This window comes from Pelecanus crispus, chromosome 7 (genome assembly GCF_030463565.1).
Source record: "Pelecanus crispus isolate bPelCri1 chromosome 7, bPelCri1.pri, whole genome shotgun sequence".
In the NCBI taxonomy this organism is placed as follows: domain Eukaryota; kingdom Metazoa; phylum Chordata; class Aves; order Pelecaniformes; family Pelecanidae; genus Pelecanus; species Pelecanus crispus.
Genome location: NC_134649.1, coordinates 26,645,066 through 26,667,259, shown reverse-complemented (window position 1 = coordinate 26,667,259; position 22,194 = coordinate 26,645,066). Strand labels below are relative to the sequence as shown.

The 22,194-nt window shown below is 40.0% G+C and overlaps 1 protein-coding gene across 1 annotated transcript in view; it reads right to left on the bottom strand.

The window, feature by feature from the left end:
• Nucleotides 1-6,115: 6,115 nt before the first annotated feature.
• The window catches only part of WNK2 (WNK lysine deficient protein kinase 2), a 113,168-nt gene continuing 97,089 nt past the window's right edge, over nt 6,116-22,194 (bottom strand). The window contains exons 26-28 of the mRNA XM_075713519.1: nt 16,989-17,033; nt 15,174-15,427; nt 6,116-6,466 (exon numbers count right to left, since the gene is read on the bottom strand). Coding sequence (XP_075569634.1) covers nt 6,116-6,466; nt 15,174-15,427; nt 16,989-17,033 — 650 coding nt within the window. The remainder of the gene's footprint in view (nt 6,467-15,173; nt 15,428-16,988; nt 17,034-22,194) is intronic.

Below are 22,194 nucleotides of genomic sequence, written 5' to 3'. Positions count from 1 at the left end.
AGGTAGGCGTCCATCTCTTCTCCCAAGTAACAACTGATAGGATGAGAGGAAACAGCCTCAAGTTGCACCAGGGGAGGTTTAGATTGGATATTAGGAGAAATTTCTTCATTGAAAGGGTTGTCAAGCATTGGAACAGGCTGCCCAGGGAAGTGGTGGAGTCACCACCCCTAGAGGTATTTAAAAGACATGTAGATGTGGTACTTAAGGATATGGTTTAGTGGTGGACTTGGTAGTGTTAGGTTAACAGTTGGGCTTGATGATCTTAAAGGTCTTTTCCAACCTAAACAATTCTATGATAGACACAAAAAAGTCCCCAGAAGAGTGGCTCAAGAGGCTCTCACCATGCCCATCCTGTCACTTAAAGCTCCTCAAGAGCAATGGTGCCATAGCTGCACTCAATAGTGCCTCAGTAATGAAAAGCAAAGTATGGGGATCTGCTCCTTTCCAAGGGAAAAAAAAAAAAAAAAAATCCTAACTTTTCCTACACCCTTGTTAACGTGTGAATACACCACCACACTAAATATATGGTGTGAATTCATCCAGTGGCCCTACATCAAAAGAAATTAATCCAAGGTTCCCTCAATCACCAGACTTTCAAAAACCAAGAACTTGTGACAAGAATTTCACTGTTATAACAGATACTTTATCAAAATAGTAGGTCATCTTCTATGCATAGCTTCTCCACACTTACCAAGCAAAATCTAAAGCTTAACAAGGCTTTGCATGTAAGGCTCAAAGCTTGAATTATGCAGCCTCTAAACTTTTCATGTGAAAGTTATTTCAAGGGAGAAGTTTTCTAGTCAAATACAGATGCAAGCGTATAGAGCAGCAGTCTTGATAGTACACTACAACTATCACTCTGAAAAAAGAAGCAGAACAGACCACATAATTTACAAAAGTTGCCACGTCCTGGTAAAAGCTTGACTTTCAGATGAATCAGTTACACGTAATCTATTTACCGACACAACTGATGTCAGCATGACAGTACATCCAAATCCCTCTGAGCAACAAATTCTTTCATAATGCAGAATTTGTAACCTGACAGCTCCTAAAATCCATTTCATTCTGTTGCACTTTTGGAGCTTATCTGCATTAATAAAAGAGCCAGCACAGTCAGGGCTGGAACATCACTTTCCTGCTGCATCTGCAAGGGATGGCTCCACAAACAGACCTACCTGAAAAAGCAAGTATTGCGCCAGTCAAAAGTCACTGATACATGTAAGTCACAACACAATTCCCACCTGATCAACAGTTCATTTCAGGAGTATATAGACAGGAAAATAATTGTATTTACCAGATTCCTTCAGAAGAAACACCACAAGGACCAGCACACCAGACAGCTTGCCCAAATACTCAACTGAAGCTCAGCCTGCCTAAGCACCAGCCAACCACAGCTCAACACCACAAATCAAAGAAATGCTCCTCAAGGATTCAATCAATAGTAAGTAACCACAGCAAGAAATTCCATACGATTATGGTTTTGCCATTTTATAAATTCAATCCCATAGCAAGATATACATCCATCTATGACAATGAAGAGCACATGAACTCCCTGCTCATATACTCTGCAGAGAGACCTTGCCAACATTAAGCAACCATACACCTCTCCAGCACCGCTATCCTTTTCCACAAACATAACCAGAAATCATGGACTGAGAAGGGCAGACAAGAAATCAGAGAATGCAAGGAAATCTTACTAAGGTATTAAACACAGTCATGAACTATTTCATATGTGGTTTCTGTCTCCAGGCCAACACTTCAACAGCATCTATTGAAAACTCAGGTTGGGGCTAAATTGGCAGCAAGGCAGAAAACTAGGTAAATTTCTGCCATATTAGCTAACATTTGAGACATCAGTCTTACTCAAAAAGACTTGAACCCTTTGCTTAATTAGGGGGGAACAGGGAAAGCAATGCTGAGGTCAAATCATATCAGAAGGGAGACTTCTGATTACAACTCTCTAAAGCTAACTTCCAAAGAATGTAGGAGGACAGATGTTCTTCCTACTCAAACATGGCTAACTGAACAATACCTACATGGCCCCACCAAGTGCTAAGTCCATGGGGCTTGTTTGGAAAAATTCTGAATGTTCTTGGAATTGAAAATAGTGCACTGAGACCATGAAAAAAAATGCTTGAAGGGAAAGAGTAACTATCGACAATGCCAAGTTAAACTAATGACTGATTCAAAAGTATTAGGGATTTCCTTCCACAAATACCAAATGGCAAAACCTGCAACTTAAGTAGTCCATTTCAGAAATACTGCCATTTAGCACAAGAGAGAGCCCTAGTCCCAAACATAGATACCTCTGTAGGAGCAAAGAGACTGCCACATTCAGGCCAGTCAATCCCTCATCTTGTCTTTGATACCAACCATTGTCAAATATTTCAGAGAAAAGTAAAGAAGTTCTACAGTAGACAGCAAAAGAGGAGCACTTTGGAGATAGGTGTACAGTAATAGAGAAGCACTATTTCCTCTTTAAAGTTGTAGAATGAAGACCAAAGTTAAACATGCAAAGAAACCACAACAGACAATTTTATATCATTCTTTGGAATGAAATCTGTGTCAGGGAGGTTGAATCAGGATTTGCAGAAGAGCCTTAAACCATCCAAATGTGTCTCCCTGCCATCTCCCACTCCCTGCTTTGCATTCCCACGGCAGACAAGCAGCAGCGGTGGCAGCGGCTCTCATCCCTGCCCAGCCCTACTCCAAGCAAGCTGGGCATGTGGTAGGGAAACAGGATGTGACTGCACATTTAGATACTCCATCATGATGTATGGCAATCAGAAAGCCAAATTAATGGCATATGGGCAAACTTAATTTGGCATTTCTAAACTACTGGGTGCATGATTTGGCAGTTCAAAACATTCTTTCAATATTTGTATTAAGTTCCTGTAACTTCTATAAGATTGAAGATTGGGGGATCTGTGAACTCTCCCATTGAAACCTTGTATTTAAAGCTAAGGATCCATAGTGACTTCACACACACGCTTGCAGAGCATCTCTGGGAATGCTGGGAGAAGGCAGAGGTATGGGACATGGCTGCAGGCCTGCAGCCAGTGAGATGAGGAATTCTACCCAGTGGGTTTGACCACTGCTTGCTGCACATCAAAGCAATATTCAGAGTCAGGAATAAAATTAGTTCAGTTCTGGGATCTGCAGGGGAATATCTTTTTGGGTACAGACCCCCCACCTCCGATGGTGCAGCACAGACCCCTCAGGTCCCTCTCACTTCTTTGCTCACCTTTTGCTCAAGAAGTTGTCCCGTTTATTTAATCTCATGTTTATAGCCACTGAGGCTCAAAGCATCCTTTGACACAATCAGCACAATGGAGGGTAACAAAACATAGCTTGAAGTTAACAGTCAGAAGAATTGCAGCCAAGACAGCTATCAGAAAATTAAAATAACAAATACTGAAATGCAAATATCAACCTCTGAGCCATTATTTGGCTCCAATACCAGGTAAAGATGCAATAGTTAGGAACACACCCACTAGAAATTTGGAAGCTGCATTTAAGCCTCGCCATCACAGGCTGCCCCCGCTGCCCATCGCCGGCTCTCCCTGGGCGCACAGCGCATGCAATGCAGCCGCCGGCCTGGGAGAGGAGCTCCCAGGAGCTCCAGCACAGCTCGCAGAGTTTCAAACGTACGCAGCACATACAGCAAAGCCACACGGGTCGGATGCACAGGAACACAGAAGCAGAAGTATCAAACCTCTTCCTGCACGTCTTTTCCTAAGTTCTCCTGCAGCCTACACCAATGACGGCGACCACTAAGAGGGTGCTTGCATCGGGGCTGAATTTCATATCTTCGCTTCCTCACATTTAAATGATGCCAGGATCAAGTTAAAAGGGCTTCCCTAGGACTTTTCCGTGTAGGAGAGACAGAGTCCACGTGCCTCTTTCACCACCTACCAAACTCTAGCATCATCACGTGTACCACCAGCAATACTGAAGATACCATCTGCTTAAAGGAACCCATTTAATGTTCCAGTCTGGTCTGCTCTGCAGCAGCGTAACACCAGAAATACTGCAGCAGGCAGGGGATTTCAAGCAACATAATCTGCGAGGTGGCACTACGTGACTTCTGGACCACCATTTCACTTCTACTGCCAAGAGGTGGGACATGTCTCTTATGGGCAGAACCTGAGAAACAGTGGAGGCATCACATCTGCTCCTTCTACACAAGTCAGGGGGTAAGAGTCTGGAAAACAAACGGAAAACACATTCCCAGAACAGCTGGGAATGGACACAATTCTACGTTTTAGAAAAATACTGGGTTTTTCACACAATTTTCAAGCACAAAGTGTTTATTTTTCTTCTTTTTAATCTATACAATTTCTCGGGGTTTTTAGTGCCACTGACTTTGTCAGTATACAAGGGATGAACTATACAACAGGCAATAGCGACATAAACTGTAAGATTCAGTGCAAGCCAAAGGAAAACTGGTGTGAGAACATATTTTCCATATTTGCTCATGAAGCATACAGACATGAATCTAAAAAACCCAAACAAATTAAAGATACATGTTACAGAGAACAGAAATCTCTTACTACAGTAAGTATTTTGCCCAGGCAGAAGACTCTGCGTAATCGTCTATAAAATTCAATTCTAACTGAATTGATGGAATAATATATTCAAAGGGTACAAACAAAATAATTTAGACAGATATAATGCTCAAAATACAATAGAACTATACAATTCACAGCTTGGCAGTACAAGACGTCTCTGCCCTTCAGCAGACCGTATAAAATGTCATTGCAGTAGAGATACAGAGCAACGTGCCTTCAGATGTGACCGCATGGTTCGTGACCTGGGCCTTTAATGCTCTCCCTTAGCGCTTTCTGGTGAAAAGAGACTTACCATCAGCAAATCAGTTTTGTGCCTTTAGACTGAGAGGTGCAGATGGAGACTCTATGCACAGTAAAATGGGCAAAAAACAACTTTCAAGCAGGAGAGAGGTGTCCATGCCACACCTAGAGCACAAACTTAATTAAAACTAAAAAAAAAAAATCTAAAAATAAAATTTGAAATAAGAGGTGGTGAGACTTCAAAACTGAAGTATCAGATATGAAAAAGGATAGCATCACATTTTTATTCCATTTTAGTGTGAATACTGCTAGCATGTCAGTGGCAAAACACCATTCTTAACCTCAGTGGGTGAACTGAAACCAGAATACACAAAAGTGCTGTACTTACACAGTTCTTACAGTAACCTGGAGACGTGTTCTCCTACGATCAAGATTTAAGTTACATTTTTTCACTTATGAAACATGCATGAATTTGTAATTTAACTAAATTATAAAAGCTGAGTAGGGGAAAGAAAATGTAATCCAATTTGCAGCTGATCCAGAAGAAAACAGTATTTGCCTGCCTGTTAGAGAAATAAGTTGCTGTCAACAACAACTTTACCAAAGACTGGGGAAGAGAATGAATTGCACTGCCTGAAGCTATTACCTGTCCTTACTTACAACTTATTTGGATCACTCTGTAAATGCTCCTATTTTAAAATGTGCATTTCACTACTCCTTGTACAAACAATTTTTTGATCAGCACCTCAAACAAACCTCACCTCACAATTACGTTTTTTAAAAGCTTCAGAAATGAAAATTCAACCCACGAATTGAAATAAAAGCATTTACAGCAGAATGAAACTGATGAAGAACGTTGACTGTAAACCTTCAATATCTGTGCAAATAAAAAGAACTTCAACTCACAAGCAGATTGTAAATAAAATACACCTTTCAAATAATTTTACATCTCTTTCCAGCTGGAACTGAAAAGCTGAAATTCAAGGCACTGTACTCCTGCAGGGGTTAGTACAATTTTCTAGTCATCAATTCAAGTACATCGACTTTAAGGATCGCAAGTGTAAAACATCAAAACACAACAGAATAAAGTGTCTTCAGCAATGAAATATAAGCAAATATTGCCAGAACAAACAAACTATCTTTTGTGAAACCATTTCACAGTGATTGCTGGATGCAGTGTATGGCTGTGTATGCTAGCGGGCCTGACCCGGACCCCCGCCTCATCTAACACATATGGCACCTACAGATCAAACACTCCCCGTGACAACGCAGAAACCGTTGTTACCTATGGCAAGGCAACCGAGCTATGTCATTCGCAGGTGCGGGCCAGGCGGCTCGGCAGCAGGTCGCTGGAGCGGCACCGGGTACATCTGCAAGCAGGTTTTGCCGAGAGGTGAGAACTGTGCAATGCTCGGACCTCCGACAATCCCAGACCGTGCAGCCGGCCCCGACCATTGCACTCCGTAAACGGGTGTAGGGAAAACTCCTCCGTACTGACAAAGAGGCATCACATAAGGTGTCACTGTGCCAGAGAGGGCAGGCCCTGGCATAGGCACTGGCAGGGATGGTGAAGCTCCAGGAGCTAATGCAGCGGGCATGGGGCAAGACGCTGGAACAACGCACTTTTCCCCCAATCCCATTCTTACCGAATTAACCTACAAAAAAAAAAAAAAAAAAAAAAAAAAGTAGAAAAAGCGTCGCTATTAAGCTCCTCTCTCCCCAACTGCCGCAGGCAGCGCTGGCATGCCAAGACACGCGTGTCTGTGCTGGGGCCGCGGCGGCGCTGCTCCCCCAGCGCCCCGCGGCCCCCGCCAGCGCCCTGCGGCCCCCGCCAGCGCCCCGCGGCCTGCCTCCACTCGCCTCCACGGCAGCACCGCTGCCCCGCGCCTGGGCACCTGCAACTGGCTGTCAGCCTGGCAGTGGGGGGAGCACAGGGGTGGCACGGCGTCCTTGGAGCTTGGGGGCTGGCTTTTTCTTTGGGTTTTTTTTTCCTTTTTGTTTGTGTGTGGGTTTTTTTAAAGGAAAAAAAATGGAAATTAATAGTAAAGGTTGATACAGGGATGAGAGGAAAGCGGTCTGAATATAATCTTGCTATTTAAGGAGGCCAGAAGCAACACTGAACAGGTGAGAACTGAATGCCACCCAAAAAGCCATGAAAAACCTTGAGTATCCAAAGTAACCCAAGTGTCTTTTATGCTCGGTCTTGTGCATAAAAGTAAACAAATTAAACTAAATGCAGAATTGAACGGAATTATTAAACCCCAAATATTGCAACTCCTCCCCCCAAATCTTGCAAAAAACCCCCCCAACCCCCAAATCTTGCACACACACCCCAAATCTTGCAAAAAAACCCCAATCCCCAAATCTTGCAAAAAAAACCCCAACCCCCAAATTGCAAAAAGCCAAATCTTGCAAAAAACCCAAATTCTTACAGCCATCCCCAGAACAGGTTTTAAAAATTCTAGCACATATTTCTGTAACAAGTTGTTTGTGCTGGGTCATTTGGCCTCACTGAACTAAGGGTAGCAAAGAACAGAAAGAGATTTTCCACAGCAGTCAAATACCTGGCACTGGTGGTGGTTGAGACCAGGCGAGGTAAACCAGCAAGGACACAGCGGGAGCTGCTCCTGCCTCAGGGGCTGCTTGAACCAGTTCCAGCTACTTTTCTAAAATTCTATTAACATCCACTTCAATTACTCAGTTTTTGCATGTGAAGGACAGAGAAAGCTATCCTTCCTAAATAGTGGGATGGCAAAGCTTCCCAAATTATACGCTCCATCATGCGCAATGCCACGGAAACAATTTTTATCCAAAATGCTGCCCGCTCTCTCTGTGGATGGAGTTTGCAGCATTGCATTACGTTTTTAATTTCACAGAATTTACAACTCCCTGCCGTGGTTTCCACCGAGCCAGCATCTAGTCATGGCATAAGAAAAAAATGGTATTATTTAGGTCCTGGAATCTCCCGTTAACTTGATATTTCACATTAAGTTGATAAAACCGGTATGAAGGTGAAATTTCAGTGGAAAAAATTGAATATATGTATAAGACTGTGGAATGCTTACTCTGTGTTTCTGATTTTAGTATCTCTTCTCAATTAAAAATAAAAATGGCAATTTCACTCTGGGATTTACTATTTTGGGGCGTTAACCTGTGTTCCAAACCAAATTTTAGAAAAATACAGAAATATCCGATATCCTTCATCACTTCACTGTCTCCAGTTCTAATCTGAAATGAATCTGATGGTGAGCACTGAACTAAGAGAAACAGTTGCTTTGGTATAATGAATTTAACATCATTAATGTATAAAAATCCACCAAAATTAACAGCAGCAAAATTAACTGAGGACACATTTTTAAGACCTGAAGACTTTTTTAACCTATTATTAAGACCCGTTTTAACACCCTCAAAATGGTCGTTTCCACCACACTAGACAACTGTGACAGGTGCCTGTAAATGTACCTAACTAAAGTATATAATTTCTTATACAAGTAATAGATTATACAGTAGCATTGAAAATGTAAGGTGACATTTTAGCAAGTGGTCTTATTTAAAAATTCTAACTTGAACAAGTTTATTTTCAGTTCTTTTAAAATGCTGAGAAATCTACCTCTACCCAATTCATGCTTCTTGACTTTTTCGTTCTCAGCTAAATTACTCAGTAAAGCAGCAGCTGTATTTAAGGCTGTGTATGTGCAACCAGGAATCAAATGACATCATGGTCCAAAAACAACCATTATACATACCTATTAAAACCTGTTTTAATGTCATGACAAATGCACATTAATGATTTAAGGTTGCTTCCTCTACCTTTGTCACATGCTTCAAGGGAGCAAAACACACCCTTTAAGAGGCAACAGTACATCTCTTGCATCTTCCCCTGAATAAAAGTCTTGGTCAAAGCCATTTTTAGCCATCATCTTTTAACCAGCTATGACGACCCAACACTGATGGATGCCAAAACAACCCATTTCTTCCTGAATGCAGATGCTGACTGAAACATCAAAACCAATGCACACCAGCATGGTCCTCAAAACAGCACAAGAAGCTATAGATTTCCCAGCTTTAGGAAACCCAGAAGACTACAAGTCACTTTGTTCATAAAATTCAAAGGGAAGCAGATGGACATTCATGCAGTGATGGATAAGGTGTGTACCTACACTGGGGTCAAAGTTACAGCTGTAAACAGAACTCGCTCGGCATTTCCATCAATCAGGCTGGTATTTTAACGGAGGTACATTGAAGGAAGCCCCTGAGATGCATGGCACAGCCACGTGCCTTATCAGTGGTAAGGGTATTTCACCCCTGAGCACAAGCCCTACAGCTTGCCAGGGGGCTGAAGCTCACCAGTGAAACTGTGAGCCCGTAAGTTCTCCCGTCACTCATGAGCTGGCCAATTCTGTGCTGAAAGGATGCGTTTGTTACCTGCAGCTCCCTGCTTGCCCAGGTGACTTCTCCTCTTAGCTATTACCTTGTCATTTTTGCAAGTTTGTTCAAAAGGTGCCAGTTCTGGCACAAGCTGTCGATTCCAAAATGTGCATCAACTACAGCACACTATATCCTAGCAGTGACAAGGCTTCAGCTTCCAATGCATCTTCTGCACGTTGGTATTCTATGCACAGCTTGAAGATATGGGTACGAATTGTTTCTTTTGTACTTTAGTTGTCTTGGGAACTGAAAACAAGTGGTACAATATCAGACTCCTGTATCCAGCTCAATGTTTAGAGACCACTGAAAAACAAAAGATCTTTATAGCCATAGCCTGCAGTCATATAGGACAAGTGTTTCGGGTTTATTTAAAATAATCCAATCCTCCTGCAGCAGCGTAAAGCAGAAGTGGTCTTTTCCCTTCCTAATTCAAGTTTAGATGATGCAACACTAGCAACGAGGAATGAGATTGAGTATGACTTAGCCAACTACAGATGGCATTACTTCATTTTTAACATTACAACAGTAATTTACTTCTGTTGTTCTGTTGCCTGTCTAGAGCCTAGTAAAGTCAGCTGACCTGGCCTTAAGCAGGCTGATAAGGTAGACAAAGTCTCAAACTTAATGAATTTAACAAATGCACTGCAAAATTTATCTCTGTCATCACCATATAAAAAAGTCTGTCTGCTAGAGATATTTAATAGGGTTTTGGTCTTTGGTTTTTTTTTTGAAGGGACACTGGGTTGACATCCTAAAATGTATCCCATATTATATGGGAAGGAAGTGAAATTCCTCCTGCCTTTCTCTCTGCATCTCAATTAGCTTCCTCTAAAGAAGCAATAAACTTACTTAATGAACACGTATGGCGGCATTTCAGCCTGCTGCCTTCATACCTCCGCTGACACTGCCTCCTCTCCTGCGCTTGCCAAACTCTCCCTGCACTAATAAACTTCTGCCCCGAGGGCTTGTACAAGTCCCTGCCAGGTAAGAGCCACCTCTTGCTCCTGCTTGCCCAAATGCCTGCCTTTTGCTGCCAGTCTTTCCCTTGCCGCCATTTATTCCTGTTTCCCCAAATAATCATACATACCTATGTAGAAAACAAGGATATTATATACACAAGTACAACATACACAAAAACATACATAAAAATTAAACAAACCCCACTGAACAAAGGCTATGGTAGTTCAGAAAAAAAAATCTGTTCTTTGCACTTTTTTTAATCCTCTACCTTGCCATTATGCTTTACCAAGCAAGGTCTAAAGTGCCACTTTAGCCATATTCATAGCTACAGCATTGTGAAAGTAGATAGCCAATAGTTGTGTTCGACTTATAAACATCATAAATATTTATGTTTTTACATTAGAACAGATGAAACCGGGTAATTCTGCTGTGAAAGCTGACCATAACTATCACAACTCATTATAAAAATGCAGGCTTTAGATTATTTTTCTTCCAGCTACATTTTGATGGCTACGTTAATAGCATTTCTGTTTTACTTCTGTATGGTCCAACTACCATTGAAACAAAACCGTCTGAATTGCAGGACAGGGTTAGAGCTGGCTGCTAACACAAGCAGGGCAAGGATGCTAATATATCTTTTTTTATCACCCTTTTCCAGTTTGTGGAAAACCCAAAGTTCTTAGGTGCTACTGAAGATTTGTGTTTATGTTCTTCCAGGTTCCTGGAAAGCTGTCCTGAAATTCAGACTAAGAAGGCAGTGTTGAATAGCTTCAAACACAAATTCATCCTATTTTTAATTATTCTTCCAATCCACTGGAGATGGAGGACACAGTAAAAGGTGTTAATAGTCCTTCCACTCCATTTTCGCATCTGTGGCTATCTCCAGAAAGCCTGCTTCCCAGGCAGCCAGCTCATTAAAATCAAGATGACTAAATGCAAACAGATGTGGAGCTATTACTGATGGTATCTAAGCCCCAGCACGCGTCACCAACTGACACAGACCTGCATGCTTCACAGAAACAACCTTATTATGGACTTGGAACGTGTTTACACCTTTTTTTGGGTAATAGTTTTTTCTTTAAAATCCACGGAGCTATGTAATAGTATGAAGAATAGAAAACATATTTTTGGTAATCCCTTTATTCCCAGTCATCTTCAAATTATAGCTTTAACTATGCAATATTCAGTATTCTTTACACACAAGGCAGCTCATGTTCCTAGGCGTATTCCTTGACTGGTGGTAACCACAATTACCTGTAAAAAAGGATTATTTCATCATGTCTTCAACACAGATGAGCACAAGAGAAATAACTATTATCAGGCAGTTTGACTTCCGTTCTTCCTAGTATCTCCTATTACATTTCAAATTACTGGTGATGAGAATCCACGTGTATTTCCATGTTTAAATAAAACATTTGAAAAGGAAAATTTCAGTGCTCCTGTGACGTAACTGGATGCCTGAAGGTTCCCCCACAAACTTCTAATATGTATCAACCAGGATTTGCAGCCAAACTGACATGTAACTGCCACAGAAACAAAGCAGAATTTAAAGTCTTCCTTTGCATCCCAATTATTTTATTGCTTTCTACACTTCTGATGATAAAGAGGAAGAAAATAAAACGACTAACTCTTATTAAACACACCACCAATTTCTCTTCTGAGTTGATTTCCAACCTTAAAGAGTTGCCTTCACTTAGTTTAAAAAAAGGTACCAATAATATATTTTATTCACACAGCAAACAATTTGCTGACGGTGGTAGAAGCATCTCAAGAAAAAAAGATAACTCAGGAAAGTTAGTTCTCTGTTTGCAGGGTGAAAGAGAACACTTGAAATCAGCCACACAACTACCCTTCATATTAGTAACAGTGGGTGGACAGTAAGAGAAAATAATACATTAAAAAAACCCAAACAAAACTCTACCCCTAACCACTAAGGATTTGTTGCTCTTTTCCTTTGGCCTAAGAGATTGGAAAAAAAAATGAATACAGAGTAGAAAGGGGCCATTTGGTTTGACGCCTTCTTTGTCATACCTTGTATAATAGAAGCATTAGACTTTCACCGCAAGAGGATGCTCATTGCCTACATGGCCTCTGTGTCATGTACAAGAGCTCTGTGTGGTGCCAGTTCCAGGGGACCTATAACCTACAGAGGTTGGGACAACTCACATCACTCCTACTCCTGTTTAAAAACTCTTCAAGGAGACATCTTTCTGTCCAGTAACCTCCAGAGAAAATTTAGAAGTGAAGGTATGAATACTGCCTCCCCCTTGCCCCTCATTTCTGATCATCACACGGGACCAACAATAGCATCTCCTAAAACAAAACACCCAGTTTGAAGATATGAGACAACCTGCCCTAACAGTTTCCTGCTAGTTTGTTCCAGTAAAAAAACCAAACCAAAACAAAACAAACCCAGAATCACCACATTTCCAATTTATCTAGCCTTTATTTCCAACATAAAACTTTATTATAACTTTCTCTGATGTGCTGGAAATCTGTTTAGTGCTCCTTATTCTTTTCTTGCAAAGGCATTTTTGTGTTTGATCAAAAAGACAATGAAAAGATGGTGTTAACAGATGGACTGAAGTACAGCCTGAGCTTTGTCTGCTCCCTGTTAGAAAGCTATTTTTTCCTTCCTTAATGTGATTTCCTGAGTTCTTTTTGTCTTTTCAATACCATTTTACAAGGTGGACTCAATGGTGATTCAGTGCAGGTATGACATCTCCCCATGTAACTCATCACTCCAAGAACAGGTATTATGGGTCACTTGTCTGGCTGTCCAGACTAAGGGTCCTTTCACACAATTTCTTTCCTCCTCTTTTGCCTATTCGTCTCCCAGCATCATGAAGCCCTCTCCTCCCTTAACTTCAATTTCCCCTTCAGGGTGAATTTCAAAAGGTACAATCAATAGAATGATGCTCAACTCCCAAAACAGCCTTTGTGCTGCTGAAAAGCCTTTTAAATCATATCCATTTCCCTGTTTTCTGTCATCTCTGGCATGCAGTGCCATCTTCATGGCCAAAATACCCCAACAATAACCATGCTAGGAAGATTTGCCATCTACCTTTGCATCTCTTCTGCAGCCCGCGTGGCCCTCCAAAGACGTTATGCACAAAACCACTCAGGGCAAGCTGGCACGGGGCTTGCAAGGTCTCCAACTGACTGCCCCTCTTCCAAGCAACAAGGAATGACGTGAAATTAAGAGCAGAGAATCCCAACCTCTCTGAGCTCTTGGTAAGTTATCTCTAAAAGACTTCAGTAGGCCATGTTAATTCCCTGGAACAACTGCCATGTTCTAGAAAGAAATAAACCCTCTAAAGTCAGCATATTAAGACAGGGACGTTCCTGTTCCTCTCTCAGCGATATTCTGCCATCTCCACAGGCTTTTAAACAGAGACACCAAGACTGCAGAAGGTAAAATTAACCCTATATTGATGTTAACAGGTGATTTAAATAAGCAAAATAACCACTCTCTTTTCCAGAGTTATAAGTGGCAAAACACCCCCATCAAATACTTCAAACTACTGCAGGAATCTCGGGGAAAAGACATCAAGCTGCAAAAAGCACATCAAAAGACAGTAAGAAGTGACTTAACAGAACAAAATCTGTGCCCTCACCATCACTTTCTTCAATTTGTGTTTACTAGCACCTCCTTTGACTTATTTTGTGAGAATTAATAGGGTCTTAAGTAGATGTTGCTGTTACTCCAGAAGTGGTTTATACTAGTTAAACCATCACTACGCAAATGGATTATTTACTCTCCAGTGTTTGTTCATCTATGGCAAGTAAGAATTGACATAGAATTTCTTAATAAATTTGAGCAAATGCTTTTCCCTGTGAAGTCAGTGACCTTACTAACTCTGAAACCAGCCAGGTACCAAAGCAGACGCATTAGTGTGGTTCCTGCTTTGGCACATCTCACCTCATGAATAACTACAGAGCTACCACTGCTCCATACAAGTTTTTTTTTCCTTCAACATGCCAAAAAGGCAATGGTTTACTATCCAGATCCAGTTATCTGGTTATTGGTTTTAAGGGATTACAAAGCAGTCCCTCACTGGTTTTTTGTTTTTTTTTTTTTTCTTTTTTTTTTTTAACTATTTGTTTGCTTTTAAAATTAATTTATTTTCCTCTATTTTAGCTCAATTTCCAGTCTTCCAAAAAAATTGAATCCAGCAAAAATTATTAGTCAAAGAATCATCCAACCATAAGGAGGAGGAAGAATAATTCTGGAAACCCAGGCCAGGGTGGGACAGAATAGTAAACTAGGATTCTGGATACATCTTCATTCATTTTTGTGCCTGCCTCCATATCATCAGTCTGCCGTGAAAACAAGCACTGAACACAGACACAAATGCATGTCGCAATGTTTTTTTCCTGCTACTAAGAGTGGATGAATGGGGGCTTTTCCAATTTCCATTTTGTTGTAGTTTACTTTCACAGCATTTCTGAAGATGGTATTTTCATGAGGCAGAGAGCCTCAAGGATTCCCAGTACAACCAAGGGTCAGAAACACATTCAGCTGTTCCCTATCTCAGCGCAGTACTCACTCCGCTTCCACTAAAGCAAAGTGGAACTACTACCAAGCCACCAGCCCAGCCACTGTTCTGCCTACGGAAGATTAATATTAAACATCAAAAAGAAGAAAACTTTAGGAATAGTTACAACTTAAGTTGAGCAACATATGGTTAATGGTATGAGTATCGCTGTATATTGCTGTTAATAAGCAGTTTGCAATTTAAAAATATATATATATTTATGTGTATATATATTGCAGCCCATATATATGCCTTAAGATTATTCCAAAAGACAACTTTTAAAAAAATCCCATTTAGTACTTAATGAAAAGAGATGGACATTTATAGGAAGCATCTATCTGAAGTAATTTTTGTCTATGTCCTCCTCCAAATCTGAGTTCTGCAAAGGCTTTCAGACACATAGCAAAAGGTATGTTCTTCAAGGAGTGCCACTTACTCCACATGTCTCATTCTGTGTTTGCATGGGATTAGCCTTTGGCTCCATGTCTTGCCTTTTTTGGTTCTGCTTCAGTTGGTTTAAAGAAGGTTTTGTCTGTGCAGCTCCAACAGTTTTGCTTGTCCACTGGTCAACCAGCTTGTGAAGATCATCTGTGAACGTCCCTTTCTTGTTGTTACTGTTGTTGGCCTGAACCTGCAGGGTTGATTGCGGGAGCGGCTCAGGACACATTACAAGACTGTTTGTTGAGGATCCTGGAAAATCACACACAAAGATAGTTGACGATGGCATCTCTACTTCACCACTTTGCTGCTCAAACAGTTTCTCATCGACTACAATTCAAATGGTGGCTTTTCAGACTTTTAACCCTCCCCCTCCTTTCTACAGAACACCTTTGCTTAAAGAAATGGTCCAAGTCCAATGCATTCATATTTTCTATCACATTATGTTACCTCAGCCACTAGCTGTTGTGCCTACAACTTCTCTCTAGGTGAAATTAATGACTCGGAGAAAAGAAACTAATGCAGTCCCAGTAACACTGACATCCTAAGGCTTACGAAGTCTCTTCAGAGGAGACTACCATAAGAGAGTGGGAGGCAGGATGTATTACTTGCTAAAACTGCATGCATTTAAAAAATTAATTTATCATTTATTTTACTTGCATAAGTTTATTGTCCTCCTGGAAAAACATAATTGTCATATAGGTTACAAGTAGGGTTGGCTCCTACACCTCAAAGGCTCCAGGAACCCACAATCTCTCTCGACAATGTTAGGACCATTTACTCTGCCATCTGCATATTTTTGGGGGAAAAAAAAAAAAACATCAGGACCATGAATGTACAGAAGAAAGAGGAGAGAGGAGGACATAGTGGGTATGTGAGTTTTTGAGACAAGATAAAGATACAGAACTTTTGGTATAGATAAAAGCAGACAGGAACAATATTGACAGAGACATAATTTTATGTGTTCACTTATTTCTAGACGAACTAGGGGGGAAAAAAATGTGTCCTTTTTATGTGTTGGTAACTACAAGTCTGATACAGCAAGATCAGCAGGGAACAGCAACTGAAGGTGCCTGAATTTGACCTAAGCAGAAAATAGAAAGTAATTTTTCAGCTAACATATTTGATACAGCTAAAGATTTGAAATAAAGACCATCTCTCCAAGCAAAAAGTTCATAGAACTGTAGTAAAATTATTATATAAGCAAACATGAACATTCAGTCTTCTTTTTTCTGTTAATCAGTTACCAGCCAATGAAACAGAGTAAACTAATTAGTCCTATGGTTATATAAAATACATGAATAAGCTTTAAATGATCATGCATTCAACCTGCAACATAACTTCTAAGTGAATACTGTTCATTTCCTTTTCCTTTGCTTGGGGAAAGGACCAGTGAGAAAAATAAGTATTTTGACAGGAAAGCTCTTCAATTAGTGTTTAATATTTCATGCAGCTCAACAGGAACAAGACTGTTTTAAGCTATAAATTCCTCCAGAAGAGAACTGCAGTCATATAAAGGTGTGTATTTCAGAAAGACAAACACTGAAACCAGTTTTCTCGCCGCATGCGTGCACAGTGTTACACACAAAGAATACCACAACTGTCTTGCAGCATGCGTGGTTCCCAAGACATCACGGCACATGCATTATTATGAAAGTATCACAATTTATACAGTCTAATTTCATATCGGTATAAGTGCATCAGCTCTATTTATTAAACAACTCGCTTTTACTAAAAAATAATAATAAAAAAAAAACCCAAAAATATCCCATGCCATGAAGGAAATACTGAGAAACAAAAATGGGATAGTTACTACTACTGTGATCTTTGCCTAGACATAGTCGTTTCAAGGTGGACCCTACAAGGTAAAACAATACAAGACATACAGAATTAGGTAAGACTAAACACAACAAATCTGATGGACAAGCTTCTGTACTTTTAAGCAATCAAAAAGTAGTTATTATGCAAGAAAGAACAGACAAAGTCAGCAGTTCAGGTGAGTAAAGGAAGTCTAAATAACTGGACAGCTCAAACCTTTCTTAATGTGCAGCCATTCAGAAGCTTTGAAAAGTACAATAGCATGCCAAAAGCAAGGTCTCATTACTTAAAGATGCATTTGTTTGGGTTTTTTGGTTTGGGTTTTTTTTTGTTTGGCTGTTTTTTTCTTTTGGTTTTTTTTTTTTTTCAACTTGCCTTGGCTTCCTAATAAGAGTTTTTGATTCCTACTCTATTTATGCAGGAAATGATGTCAATTCAGTTTGTGATAGGAGGCCAAAAATGCTTTCAGGAACGAGTCAAGCTAGTCTGGCTGCAAAGACAAACTGTAAAACAACCCTAAAAGTCCTGTTTTACAAGTCCAAAAAGATACATTGTTCTGCAGGTCTGAGGCCAATTGTTTCCAAATACTTTATTAGTAGGATTTGTGTCTAAATGTGAGATTCTGAACTTCAATTGAAAGTAACGATGAATGAGTTTCCCTTATGCCTTGTCCAAGTGCAGAAAAATAATCCAGCAGAGTAGCTGAGTTTTCATTTAACCAAACAACACCTTTTTTTTCATTATTATCTCATTACATCCTTCATCATGATTTTACAAATTCTGTTGTATAGATAATTAGAGTGCCAGAAGTGTATCGAGAATCCTACTTGACTGTCAGATCTTGCCAGACATAGGCACCGTTTCTATTTGAGTGCCAAATTTCCTGAAAGGTATTTTGGACTTGGTAAGAAGAATATCATTATGGTATGGGAGGAGATGAATATCTGACATGGGGCATGGCAAGTTTATTGTGAAGAAGCACTTGAAAACGTGAGCAAAATCAGAGAATGGGGCAAAAAGCAAGATACAGGATGGATGTGCTTTTTCTCTACATCAAACCAGTGTTGATACTTTATATTACTGTGCCAGAAATGCAAGCTTTAAACTCAGAGATTGCAGGTCCAGGTTGACATAGGCTCTGAATGAGTCTTCAAAGGAGAAAGGAGAGATATCAGTCAGAGACTGAGGAAGAGAAAGCAAAGAAAAGAGGGAGTGAAAAAAGGGAGAAGAAATGTTTGTGTTTTGAAATAGGTGGCATGAGGAGGAACAGAAGGATTGCTTTGGAAGATTTTCTTATTATTTCATGTAGTTTAATGAGGTTTCTATTCCAGGAAAATCAGGACATGACTACAGTGATGTCTTATGCAAGCATGACCAAGTTTAGTTTCTCATGTCAAAGCCTAGATAACAAATTAAAGTCACATTCACAACTGAACAATCCATGTTGTATTTTTATTTTTTTCCCCTTTTCCCTCACATATACCTTACCTTGCCTATTTGTTAAAGTTAGCTAGCAACTCCCATTATGTAAACACCAGTGGCAGTAATACTAGAATGCTATTTTCTTAACTATCCTGCAGCATTCTGCATGTAGCAATAGGTAGCAGTTGGCACAATATGTATGCAAATGAAAAGCAACTGCCTGCGAAAAATAAAAGCAGGCAGCTGACTATAGTACATGCTCAAATGCATATAAAAAAGTTTAATCACCAATCCCTCTGCTTCCTGAAAATTGAGTCACAAGTTTATAAGCACCTCGGGTGCCAAATCAAACCTGGGCCCCCATATGTGTGGGGAAGCAACAGAGAACAGTGATACTAGACAGATTCACAAAATAGGCATGTGAAGGGAGCCAACTTTAACGAAAGTATTACAGGAGAGTCAATCACCAATTTCTTCCAAATTGTATCACTCTAGCATGTTGCTTGAGAGATGAGAAACATTATCTAAGTGGTGATATTGCCTGAAGCAGGGACTGACAATCATGGGCTACAAATGGTTTTAAATTCAAATTGAATTAAAAATGCACTTGGTAAACCTAATTCACCAGATTAATCATATTACTTCTAAAATCAAGGTGTTTAATAGCTGTAAAGTTAAGGAGATGAATCATAATTAAGATTGAATCTAAGACGGCAAAAGTTCAGCGAGTGTTTACCTCCAATTTCAGATTTACCTGAGAAATTAAGTAGCTATTATATCATACAGGACAGAAAAAAATCCACTGTCCCGTATTTGCACTCTAACAGCTGCCAAAAAGCTTGAAAGCTAAAATAAAATTGAAATGGCAATAAATTGTTAGACCATTTCCATAATCGCATATGCACATACAATATATTAATTACTACAGACCTGACAAAAATCACCTTATGCAAGATTCCAAGTCTAAGCCAAATGGAGTGTTTGAAAATTCCACTCACAATCAGCACAAAACTCTTCCCTAAGACGCTCTTGCAATTTAACCCAGGGAAGGAGTTCAGGATAAAATTATGCTGAAGCCCATCAAGTATGTTTTATTCCATGAGAAGTGCAAAGGAAAAGTCAATATTGGACATGGGGAACAGATCAAAAAGCTGTTCTGGGAGAACACAGTGAAAGTGTTCAAGTTTGATGGATCTTGTAACCAGGGCAAGATAACTATCTTTAATGCACCTGAACATTTCTTTTTAAAAGCGTGCTGCTAATTTGTCTGCTAATACAGTACTGGAGTATCCAAGCTCCCCAAATGGCTGTTTTTCCTTAATCAAATGTATAGATTCAGAGCATTTCCTAAAATCCACCAAAACTTTTCCCAACAGCTCTCAAACAAACAAAAAATCCCAGGGAAACCTCAACTTGTGGAACAGACCCAGGACCCTGAACTGCCCAGACACACCACTGAGGCTGCCTGCACTGGACAGCCACATCCCAGCCTCATACGCCTAGCACTCGCTCACCACCTGTCTTCAACACTTACTCTCCTTGCCCAAGCTTGCAGCAAAGATGCAAACATGCTTAGCACCTAGTCCAAACGCTAGGCTCTGCCTACATGCTGGGTCAACCTATGTCTGTTCCAGAAGGGAAGGAGCACGAGCCAGCTGGCATTCCCATCATGATCATCATCATCTAGCACTATTTTTCCTGAAGCCCATGGTCACGGCTGCTCTGGATACCAGCTTGATGGAACCACCAGCTGTATGTCCTTCCAGCAGCAGTCCCAGCCCCAGCTGCGCTTGGGGCCACACACAGCCCCGTCTTCATCCCTTCACACACACACACTACCAACCTGTTGGACTCACTAGGAAAACAAGCTAAAATAACGTCCTATCCCCATCAAACTACTGGTAGGTTTCAGCTGTGGAAAATTGTCCAGCAACTCAAGTGACAGGCAGTATTTGAAACTAAGCTCTGCTTTCTGAGCTGTGGTGACTTTGGATGGATGTGTCAGGGTTAAGTGCCTGAAACTCTCCTCATATGACTCAGAAAGCTCCTCTCCAAACACTTCACCCAGAAGAAACTGAGAAGAGAGCATATGGGCTGAGAACAGAAAGCAATTAGTCATGCTGAGTTATTTAAGCATTGGGAACTTCAGGATTTACATATTCCCTTTCATTCACAATATCCATGCACACAAACATTTTTAATATGCTGGTTTTTAATGGCCATCTCTCAGTCTTTTTGCATTCTACTGAATAGTAATTCTGTGAAAGGTTAATGGAAACGACTACTGGGAATTACATGTGCAGAAGAAGAAACTACTATGTCCATGATAATACCAAATGGGAAAATCTGTGAACTGAGAATTCCCCTCAGGTTCTCAGAAAAAATCCCTGAATGCAAAATGGTCTCATGACTTCAATAGTTGTTAAAAACTTGTATGATAATAAATTCAGTATGCTGAGCCGTAAACATCAGTTTTCAAGAACCTGAGTGCTTGGACTTTTAGGGACCTCAAACAAAAAAAAATCAATATTTTTTTTTTAAATATTGTTTATTCATAAAATTAGGAGGAGTGTATTTGAGTGGTCTTGTGCCTTTGATCTGTACCACTTGGATAATGATGAGCAATGTAGAACTCCAATGGGAGATCTGATATTAATGCAAATGAACAGTTAGTTAACCAAACATTTTCTCAAGAACATTATTAGCCTTTCTAATGTTATATGTAAGTGGCCTATACCTGTTCAGCACAACATATCTTTATTGTACAAGCAAAATCTGTTTGCCTAAAAAGCAGCATATATGATTGGGTAAAAAGGTCTTAATTTTTTAATTAAATAGCTTGATGTCATTTGGTTGAATTGCCAATTAATTTAGAAGTCATACAAATAGGGTACAAATAGCAGGTGCACAATTATTTGAAACAAAAAGTACTGGATCCTAGCAATCCATTTCAAAGTATCATCTGAAAATCTGATATTGCATTTTACTTATTTATGATTTGATGAACTGCTAATTGACTTCATCTCTGAGGTCACATAAGGTCATAAGAAAATAAACTGAGTAAAGTGCTTCAGCCAGATCAGCTTACACAAAAAAAGTTGATGGTACTCTCCCTTGGAGTAACCAGATCTTCCTGCTGCTTATGAGTACGTAAAAAATTGCTCACTTAAAGTAATTAAAGTGAATGCATGGGGAAAAGCCCACCTAGAAAACAGATTTTGAAAGAACTAGCTGGAGCACTATTGTCTCAGCATTTCCACATGCAAAGAGCGGGAACAAAAATTAAAGAAAATAGAGTGGATATAAACAGTACTGTATATTGTGTTAATACAGCCCTTGTATGGAAGTTATACCCTTCAGTGACCTTCTAGTATTGTATCAGCTTGCTACATGCATGTCTTCATAGTCCAAACATGTGTGAAAGAGACCATTCGTCTACAGAAGGATGGATTTCGTTTTGTTGTCGCTGGAACCGGGACAGCAGACATGTATATTTGCCACATTGCAAATAAAATTACTTCAACATAAATCACATAAAGTACAAAAGCTTTGATAAGTCCAGGGTAAAATTTACCATAAGGCTATATAATAAATGATGAGATCTTCCACACATGCTTTTGGTGCCCAGGCACGAGCCAAAAGCAGTGCAAAAAAAGCTTTCATATGAAAAATTAATATAAATAAGGTGTGTTCATGATGATTACTTAAAAGAAAGATAAAAAGAAAGAAAAGATGGTTCAGAAAAAGGGGCATCCTGCCAAACATACTAGAGATATAAA